At 37.9% G+C, this 9,946-nt stretch overlaps 2 protein-coding genes across 3 annotated transcripts; both read right to left on the bottom strand.

Annotated features, from left to right (window-relative positions):
• Positions 1 to 322: 322 nt before the first annotated feature.
• Positions 323 to 6,879, bottom strand: usf1l (upstream transcription factor 1, like). 2 transcript variants are annotated; one of them, XM_084113537.1, is made up of 11 exons: positions 6,805 to 6,879; positions 6,254 to 6,299; positions 5,957 to 6,003; positions 5,483 to 5,601; positions 5,282 to 5,407; positions 3,319 to 3,466; positions 2,512 to 2,566; positions 2,351 to 2,409; positions 2,163 to 2,257; positions 1,418 to 1,546; positions 323 to 1,083 (listed from the first exon to the last, which is right to left on the bottom strand). In XM_084113537.1, the coding sequence occupies exons 2-11, from the start codon at positions 6,256 to 6,258 to the stop codon at positions 997 to 999; spliced, it is 870 nt and encodes a 289-aa protein (XP_083969663.1). In that variant the 5' UTR covers positions 6,259 to 6,299; positions 6,805 to 6,879; the 3' UTR covers positions 323 to 996. The 2 variants fall into 2 exon arrangements, with proteins under 2 accessions (XP_083969663.1, XP_083969664.1); XM_084113538.1 differs by lacking the exon at positions 6,805 to 6,879 and having other exon boundaries at positions 6,254 to 6,321.
• Positions 6,880 to 7,030: 151 nt separating this feature from the next.
• Positions 7,031 to 9,372, bottom strand: thy1 (Thy-1 cell surface antigen). Its single transcript, XM_084113541.1, has 4 exons — positions 9,103 to 9,372; positions 8,237 to 8,321; positions 7,698 to 8,018; positions 7,031 to 7,473 (listed from the first exon to the last, which is right to left on the bottom strand). The coding sequence occupies exons 2-4, from the start codon at positions 8,298 to 8,300 to the stop codon at positions 7,373 to 7,375; spliced, it is 486 nt and encodes a 161-aa protein (XP_083969667.1). The 5' UTR covers positions 8,301 to 8,321; positions 9,103 to 9,372; the 3' UTR covers positions 7,031 to 7,372.
• Between the last annotated feature and the right edge of the window lie 574 nt (positions 9,373 to 9,946).

Raw genomic sequence — 9,946 nt, 5'->3', positions numbered from 1 at the left:
CATGGAAGAGAGCGCTGTTCATTCACTCTCCCACCTACATCGAATCCGAAGTCCAACTGTTACCCTCTAACCATTAGGCCACAACTGTATTAAACAGTTATATCTATATTAACAATATTTTGGTGTATTATACATATACACCAAAAAAAACCTCTTACTCGTGTCTGGTATAGTTTCTTATACAGAAGCTCTATGCATGGTTTGCTCCAGCCAACCCTTCCACACTCTCCCGATGTATACTATGGCTCTTGATAATAGAATATCTGAATCTGCTGTATTAACAGACAAAATCTAAGGCTCAAATTAGAACAACATTGGCTGCTTTGTTAATAATTTGTAATTGTTTATTTTGGATATTTATCATTTAAAATCATGTTTCAGTTCCAACAAATCTGTGCACTTGTGCTAGTTCACCAAGACAGGTAATTAAATCAACAAACTTACCCAGGGTTTCCATTTAAAATGTCATAAAAATTGTGCTATTAACCTTTAACAATGTTATGTAAAAACAAATTCACTGGTGATGTGTACTTTTCATAATTGCAATATAAATGACCAAAACTGGTCCCAGTTGATTGTCCAGTGCATAGGAAATGGTTTTATCAACAACTTCTGACTGAATGGACATAAGTTTTTATTTTTTTCTTAAAGAACCCAATGAAGGTCAACAAACTCAACAAATTCCAAAAACAAAAACATACCTGAAACACCTCCACAGTAGTTCTAAATAAGTAAAGTCCATCTTTAGACACAGATCTACAAATATACAGATCTGACAATTATACACAATTTCAGTGCAGTTGTAATACCAGATCACCCTGAAAAGAATCTGAAACAATCAATGGCTGTGTGTGTAAAGTCAAACAATAGAAGAGGGAAAGAGAAAGTTTGTGTCCACCGTGAGAATGATTTCTTGCACATGATTTCAAACCTGTAGAAACGGAATTAATGAAAAGACCACAGCCTGTGAATCCTGTATATTGGTTCTGCAGTCCTTCACTGAGAGTCCATTGATGCCGCCACTATGCCGTGCTGTCTCAACTGGTTTCTGATCATCTGATTCTTTGATTTCCACTCTTCCATCTGTGTGGGTGGAAGCGAGGGATTAGAGAGAGAATGACTGCAAGAGGTAAGAAAACTCTATTTTCCATTCTCTTCAAAGATCCATTCCACAACATAAAAGTGCAGTACTGCTATATGTTTGACATTAGAATTACTATTAGTAGCAGCAGTTGTTGTTGTTCTTGTGGATATAGAGGAAGTGTTGGTAGCTGGTAATCATCCTGTATTGTTCATTAATTTACAAAACACTTGATAATAAAAATATACTTGCAAAATCAGTACTATGAAATGAACTAAAAATGTTCAGAATGCTCTTTAATTTGGAGTGTGAAGCTTTTGCTGGCACATGAAATACCTCTTGTTTGAGAAGCTGATTGTCCAACCTCAGTCTATCCACAGTATTAAGCTCCTCCTCCAGTCGTGCATTGCTCTGACGCAGCTCCTGGATGTAGTCACATGCCTTCGACAAGATCCCACCTTTACTCTACATGGAAGAGCAAAAGAAAATCTGAATAACCAGGACTCTCAATCTATTTACATGTTGGTGCACAAGAATTTTGATGTACAAGGAACTGTCACATTCAAAAAGTTTAAAAATACAAAAAGACAGAACTGTGAGGTGGGTGGCTCATTTCAATGCGAGTGCTATAGTTGTCAAAAAAGTTGTAAGTATTAGTTACATTTTGTCCGTTTCATAATCAAGTAAATTATATGTACAGTAAGTGTATGTAATTGTTAGAAGAACATAAGTCAAAGGGCAATACCAACAATACTAATGTGTGTCCAGGAATGTGTTTATACTACACAGTGCGAGTTTTTTTAATCATTTTTATCAGTTACAGGTCGTTAGATCTAGCGTTCTGCCTGCTTTAAATAAGACACAGAGATGTAGTAGTGCGGTAAGATTACATTTATTTGAATTAATGAATTATAGCATTTATTTGAATTAAACTGTATTTATGCACACATTCCAGAGCCAATAAGAATAGAGTAGACACACCATGGTATAACAACATTTAAAAAAATAAATAAAAATACATTACAACTTTGAATGAACATTCAAACGAGATACTACTGGTGCTTGTGCTAACAAAGCTTACTTGATTGTTCTTGGTTGCATCCAAATTGCAGTCGGGGATGGTTTTGGAAAGCTGGACAATCCAATTGTTGATCTTGTCCCTCCGTCTGCGTTCCACTGAGGGCAGAAAACGAAAGCTTACATTAAGATGGATCATTCAGGGACTGGATTATGAGGTGGAGCTGCTGATTTCAAATGAAACAGAATAACCTTCATTGTGTTGAGCCCTCCGTTTGTCATCCCTGGAAACGCGCTGTGTTCCTGACTTACTGTAAAGGAGGATATAGGATTGGTTGAAGAAGTTGAAAAGAAAAAGATTACAGTGATTGGACATGTGGTTTTATGTAGGCTATGTGATATGAGATGACAACCTCTGCTGTGTTGTAGCTAGAACATCCTGAGGTGACATCATTACATAGAGTTGACCTGCAAGAAAAGGAAGAAAGGTAATTGAATCTATATATATATATATATATATAGATGATTTTTTTGCATCATTAGACATACTGTATAATTAAAAGTTGGTAACTTTCAACTTTTAGCTGTATATAATGTAGAAAATCCATATACTTTTGTGCAACAAAACAACATTATATACGCTACCATTCAAAAGTTTTGGGTTGGAAAGATTTTTTTATGTTTTTGAAAGAAGTCTTCATCAAAGATATACAGTTAAAACAGTAATATTGTGAAATATTATTACAATTTTAAATATTTTGAACTATTTAAAAAAAAAATATTTCTGATTTGGCAAAGCTGAATTTTCAGCATCATTACTCCAGTCTCACATGATCCTTCAGAAATCCTATTATGCTAATTTGCTGATCAAGAAACAATTCTTATTTTTTATCAATGTCAAAACAAAACATATGCTGCATAATACTTTCGTACTTTGCTGCTCATACTTTTTTCAGGATTCTTTGAATAGAAAGTTCAAAAGAAAAAAATGTATTTGAAAGAAATATTTTGTAACAGTATAAATGTCTTTACTGTCACTCACTGATCATTTTAATGCTTCCTTGCTGAAAAGCATGCATTTCTTTCAACAACAACAACAACAACAACAACAACAACAACAACAACAACAACAACAACAACAACAACAACAACAACAACAACAACAACAAAAAAGAGTCATCAAAGTTTTGAACAGTAGTAAAAATGGAGTTTGGCATTACCTGTAGGGGTGGGCTGAGATAGTACCGAATCAGCTGTGTGGAGATTGGTTACCATGGTACCAGCAGATGTGTCAGAGATGGTGGCAGGATAGTAGTATTGAGTTTCAGACGTCTCTCCCTCTAGACTCTCAGACTGAGAGATTACAGCCTATAACCACATGCACACAAGCACTTACTAAAGCCACTTTTCCATCTTCCACTTTTCCACCATAGGGCCGAACGGTTCTAAGAACGTTAAGGAACAGCGCTGAACCAGGCTGGTAGAATGCGTGTAAGTGACGTTGCAACTCAGGATCTTGTCTGTTGCCTGGCTATCAGTTTCTCTGTAGCTGGCTATTAGCACGCTATTCGAGCGGCATAAACAAATTAATAATAAAATTAAAAGAAATATCTGAACATCCTCCATTATGCGGTTGCCATTTACATCTCATATGTGACCCTGGATCACAAAACCAAGTCCAAGTCGCACGGGTATATTTGTGGCAATAGCCAAAAATACATTGTATGGGTCAAAATTCTTGATTTTTCTTTTATGCCAATAATCATTAGGATATTAAAGCTGCCGTCGGCAACATTTTTTTGATCAAATTCAGTGAAATTGACACTATAATCCGACAGAACAACATAACTAAGTTGGTTTTAGAAAAAAACCCGAGCTTCTAACTCCACCTGGAGCATGTTATTTGTTTTGCAAAAATCCACCGCTCCCGTCTCATCGGGTCCAATCAGCGCAGGGGGGTGTGAGATCTGACTGTCAATCACAGTTCGTGCACACGCCACAGATCCCCCCTCCCTCGCGCAGACGCGCACATTACAATATCACATGCACACGACACGCCTGAAGTTCGCCTGAAGATTGTACGAAGCGTGATGGCGGAGAGAAAATCTACTAACAAGCTTCCAATTCCTCGGTTATTGCTATCTATGGATAGATTAGCCAGGGCAGCCTACCTCCGAGTCCATGGTGTTGATCGATGCTGAAGAGACGGACGCGTTCACAGAAAATCAGGTACACACGCACTGACGATGGGCGGGTGCTCGTTGGTAGTGGGGGAGGGGCATGAGAGTTGTAAACATTCAAAATTTTGGCTAAGTCCACTCAATCTGCCAGACTTGCCGACTGCAGCTTTAAGTAAAGATCAAGTTCCATGAAGATATTTTGTAAATTTCCTACCATAAATATATAAAACATTTCTTTTTGTGAGTGAATGCAGCACAATCGCGAACATAAATGGACAACTTTAAAGGTGATTTTCTCGATGTTTCGATTTTTTTGCACCCTCAGATTCCAGATTTTCAATAGTTGTATCTCGGCCAAATATTGTCCTGTCCTAACAAACAATACACCAATGGAAAGCTAAAAATGAAGTTAATTCGGCCAGCGCTCATACCTGTATTTCTTTCCTGTTTTCGGTCGAAGTCCACAGTAGTCGATTGTCGAGTTCACGCACGTGATCATAGGTAACTAAGCAACAGTGGAGAACTCGACAATCGACTACTGTGGACTTCGACCGAAAACAGGAAAGAAATACAGGTATGAGCGCTGGCCGAATTAACTTCATTTTTATTCATATCTTTCACATCTACTGCAGTCAGATTCACCGTGTTCACTCTGAAGGAATCACTCACATTGGCTGTGCACTTGTAATGACACATCAAGGATGTTAAGAGGCTAAAAGCAGGTTTAAAACTTGCCCCATTGAAGTCAACAGGGTGCAAATTTTAAAAAGAGGATAACACGGTGTAGGCAACACCGATTTTTGTCGTTGTTCTCTGTACTGACAGCACTCCAAATTTACAAAAAAATTAGCTCAATGTTAAAATTGACCGGCGTTCTCCTTTAAGCAAAGAGAATGGTTTGGCCCAATGGTGGAAAAACGGCTTAGCACAACTACCTCTCTTACATATATATGTTTTCAGCAACAAACTCAAATTTATACACCCGTTAAAAAAAAAGTAATACCTGGGTTACAGGTGGTATTGCTGCCTGTGTTGTGGTTGGAAATCCAGTCACCACACTGACTGCAGCAGCTCCATCCGCCTGTCCTTCTACCTGTCCATCAGCCAAGTGGATTACCCGGTAGGTTACCTGAACCAGGGAGGTCAAGGGGTTAATCATCACATCTCAGTTTCTATATTTACTATGCATACATATGCCACTTACCTGACCCCCTGTTCCTTCCGTTTTGAAAAGATGATACTTAATTTGCGGATCTGTGGAAAATGCGGTAGCTGGCTGGATGGTTGTGATAGTCAGTGGGTCATCCGCCGTTTCATCAACACCTGGTAAAACAGCACATAGAGGTTATTGTTTGGTGACCCTCTCTGTTTGGTCCAACAACTCCTAAAACAACTGGAAATAAATTTAGTGTGTCAATTTCAACATGGAAGTTTTTTTTGTTGTTTTTGCAGTTGAGATGTCAGATACCGGGGGTTTTCAGTCTTGTTAGAGAAAATGTGAAGTTTGTTTCTTGAATTGCAGATACGTGTACTGTGGGCACTTTATTTAGCACTATATGGTGCTATAAAGGCTGTAAGCTGTCACAACTAAACTGAAACTAAAGACTGGCTGTTACCAAGCATTTACGTAGATACACTATGACCTAACTTGTGGGACAGTTCAATTCAAACATCTCACCGTCCTGCAGCATGGGAGAATCTTCAGGATCATGACTTTTCTGTTCTCTAAAAAAAGGAAACAAAAGATACATTTTAGATATAATTATTAAGAAATGCTTATGATACAACGCGGAAAAAAGGGTGTGTTCAAAATATAAATACAATAATCATGTAATAACACTAATGGTCTGTCCTGGTTTTTCAGGGCATGCAATGTCAGCGTAAAAAAATACTGTACTGTGCTTTACAGGAGTGTCGATTTCAGAAATTGAATGAGCATAAAATGTGACTCAAAGACACTGAAGATGAAACTCGCCTCATATTTGGGAGTGAATCGTGATCTGGGCTTCAGCTTTGTGGTCCTCAAACGTAAACATCCAATGCAAAAACACAACAGACAACAACAGGAATAGAAAAAGAGCACATTTAATACATCGACTTTGCACTAATACACTCTTTAAGTAGATCCTACTCTTATAAATGTTCAAAAAGCAGGTGTGGCGCCGACATGTTGAGATGTTTTTACGCCGCTGCGTTAAAAGTCCCACCACACCAATCTGTTGAAAAACCGCCCGGAAAGCCATAAAAAGCTCACTTTGGTAACGGATAACCGACACGTTGTCCACCAGCTCTTTTTTGTAACTCATGAATGTTGTTTAGATAACACCATTAAAATTATGACTAATCTGGCAAACAAAACAAAAACTGACAAAAAGCAGCATTTAGCATTTGAGCTAAGCAAACAAAGAAGCGTGAAAAGCATCCCACAAAAAAAGTTTCAGAAAGATTCAGAATGCATGACTAATAATAAGGCATATTATCGTTTCACAAATATATATATATTCCTTAGTAACATTTAATAGTTACCTGTTTATCCTGAGAAGCAAACGTTCAAGAGACATACCCTCTCTGCGCATGTGCACTGCGGCAGTGTTTTTATATAACTCTTGGTCACTAGAGGGCGCCATACACAACAGCGTCATTTTACTTCTTGCGTGCTGAACTTATTTTATTAGGGCATGTTTGTAAGGCTATTCACAAAAATCAACAAAACGTGCTAAAACGTCACAACTTTCACCACACCAAACATATGTTCCCAATCAGAGTACAAATTTTATTTTAGAATTTATTATATTCACGCCAAACAATGGGTTCACTTGACAACTTTATAAAGCATGATTAAAAAGAACACGATTTTACATGGGATTTAAGGGACATGCATCACATAGTGTTTTTGACATCAGCATCAACCGAACCAATGCATACATATTCCGGGATTGAAAAATTGCTCTCAATATCTGTACACCCTGATTTCTGAGGAAACATTGAAACAGATTACATTGACATGGTATTTTTGTTACATGGTGTAGTACAAGCTAGATGATTTATAATTTGGTTTTTAATTTGGAGTCATACAGAGAGATCCATTCTACACTCAAAGAAGCTCTGACAAGAGTGGGAAAGTGAGGAAAGCTAGCAGGAGTGCTGCTCCACTGTGTTGCACAACACACCAGGCAGAACAGGTCTGAAGCTTACCTGAAAAAACAAAACAGAAAACACATAGCAGCATGATCAACATCAATCAGTCATTGATTCAGTGGAATTTTCCATAGAAATAAAGTACACAGAAAAGACAAAAATATGCTTCCTTGTCAATTCCATTCAATTAATTTGATAATTATTTACCAATGCAGATTAAAAAGATTATTATTTTTTTTATTAATATGGACTGCTATTTTCTTTAAGAAAAGACGTCTTACTTTTGTCCACAGTTTCACTGACTGACACTGGTGAGGCAGTCTGTTTAATGAAACAAGTGTAGATTTTGGGTTTGTCATCTGAGAAACCTTTCAAATACAGCTCGCATGTGGTATCCGAAATGGAGACATTGGCACGGTTCTTGAAGGTGCTGTCTGGTACGACGCTGCTGTTGCTATTGCCAATCAACTTGCCCTCAGTCACGTAGTAGCAAGTCGGGAGCTTGGGGTCTGCAGCTGGAGTAAACTTGCAGGACATCTGCAGGTTTTGCTCCTTAGTCAAGCAGGATGAAATCTGAAGAGAAGTCTGGCCAGAAGCAACACCTAGAAAAATTATAACACCAACTTAGCTGAAGTTTGAGCCGAAACTGGTACAAGACAGTCCTGTGCATTTAATAGGATCAGATAACATTTTGTAATATAATTTAATATGCAAATATGGCTTTGGGGTAACTTTTGAGGAAATTCAAAAAAGGAAGAATAGGAACAATACATGTTCTTTTTTTCTTTTCTATGAGCTTGAGATGAAAGTGTCAATTTACCCAACAGGAAAAAAGTGGCAAATGCAGTACAGCACATCATCCTGACCACAGTACACATCTGCATATTACGCACACACAAAAGAACCTGGAGAACAAACACATGACAAGTCACTTACAACACAAAGTAATACTGAATACCTCAGTAGTATACCATTTGTAGCATGCTTAAAACATGAGCATTAATTACTTTTCAGGACTTCAAGTGTTCACCTAATGCTATTCAATTTTGATGTGCATGAGGCTTGGGGTGTGGGGATGAGGGTAATCAAATTCCTGGCAATTAGTACAGACAATAAAAAAGCTTTCACAGCCACCGCAGAAAATGTATCAATAAGGGTGGGGTCATGACATTTTGGAGCACAAACAAACAGGCATAACAATTATTGTTGTAACAAAAGCACACGTATAGTAGCACCTACTACTACATGAGCCAAACTTGGACACACAGTGATCGGTCAGAAACCACTTTGAGACTGATATGTTAAGAACTCTCTACACAACCTACACGGTGCCCTATCTCTTATCTAGTGCAAGACTGAACTCGTGAAGAATCTTTTGAAATGGAATGTCGCATCAGACATTCTTCAGCAAGAATTCAGTTCGTGCTTCGGAAATAAAATTAGTTTAATAATAAAAAAAATTAACGTGTTTTTTCGCCGCCATTTAATGCGATAACGGGTTTTTTTCCCCAACTTAATTGCACTTTCACGCCTTCTACACAGAAGCCAAGGTAGCCCAACCAGTCACATTTTTTGTCTGGGGAATAATGGGAAAATAATTCCGCTACGCGGAAGTTAGGCTACGTTTCTAGTGGCGTCTTAAATATTTATCTAGCGGGGTGCAAATGAGTTTGTAGCGGATCTTACCTTATCTTTTCTGTTTTCGGATGCTGGAGCTGTTGGTCCGTTATCGAGGCAAGGCAACTCCCTCAGTGATCACTTGATGAAGACAGAGTGAGATGGTAAGACTGAGTAAGGGCGGATGCACGCCCATAAATAGGCTATATCACAGTGTCATTATAATAAACCCACGACCTCCCCTTTATGACCAGCTGAAACTTGTGTGTACAATTTGTTGTTTCGGAAATTAACAAGAGTTTGTGTATGTAACCTGGACAAATTCATGTAACTAAAGTTGGCAGCATTGTAAAAAATGAAAAGATACTTGAGCCACCATTTGAGGTCGCCACACCCTTTAAAGGTGCTTCGGGTATTGTATTGTGGCCAAAAATAGCATTGGTCTAGCTTTTCTCTCGAGATTGTGTTAATTAAAGAGTCTTTATAGTTCTGGCAAGAACTTACGGGCTCCATTTTGTTAGTTCAGAGAACTGCCCTATTTTGAAAAGGTGCCTAGTTTCTACAGGGTTCTGCCAATGTGGTAGTATGAGTTTCTGCCTCACATGCCTGTTCATGTTGACAGTAAAAATTCAAATTCGACCTATAAAGCCCAAAGGAAGCAACGATGTTTCGTTTCGCACCGATTATACAGACAAAACGCCACCAGTGTGAAGTTAAGACACATTGTTAAAATATAGGCCTAGTGTCTAGAAGCATTAATTTAAATATATTAATATGCTTATATGTAAAAACATAATGCTTTTTGTGCATGTCTGGAGCTGATTTAAATAATTTATTGTAAGATTAAATGCATACGATTTACTGACAATATCATGCACAGATTACAGTTATTTATTGGTGGATAGTAATTTAA

This window comes from Abramis brama (genome assembly GCF_963993115.1).
Source record: "Abramis brama genome assembly, chromosome: 5".
Lineage (NCBI taxonomy): Eukaryota > Metazoa > Chordata > Actinopteri > Cypriniformes > Leuciscidae > Abramis > Abramis brama.
Note: the sequence above shows the minus strand (reverse complement) of the source record. Positions and strands in the feature narration are given on the sequence as shown.

Excerpts from the sequence above, each read along its gene's own strand:
- thy1 (XM_084113541.1), bottom strand. The coding sequence starts at position 8,300 with ATGCAGATGTGTACTGTGGTCAGGATGATGTGCTGTACTGCATTTGCC. Across the intron at positions 8,019-8,236 it reads TGCCACTTTTTTCCTGTTGG|GTGTTGCTTCTGGCCAGACT; the intron begins GTAAATTGACAC and ends TAATTTTTCTAG. Across the intron at positions 7,474-7,697 it reads CAGTGAAACTGTGGACAAAA|GTAAGCTTCAGACCTGTTCT; the intron begins GTAAGACGTCTT and ends TTGTTTTTTCAG.
- usf1l (XM_084113537.1), bottom strand. Across the intron at positions 2,410-2,511 it reads CTAGCTACAACACAGCAGAG|TAAGTCAGGAACACAGCGCG; the intron begins GTTGTCATCTCA and ends CCTCCTTTACAG. Across the intron at positions 2,258-2,350 it reads GAGGGCTCAACACAATGAAG|TGGAACGCAGACGGAGGGAC; the intron begins GTTATTCTGTTT and ends TTCTGCCCTCAG.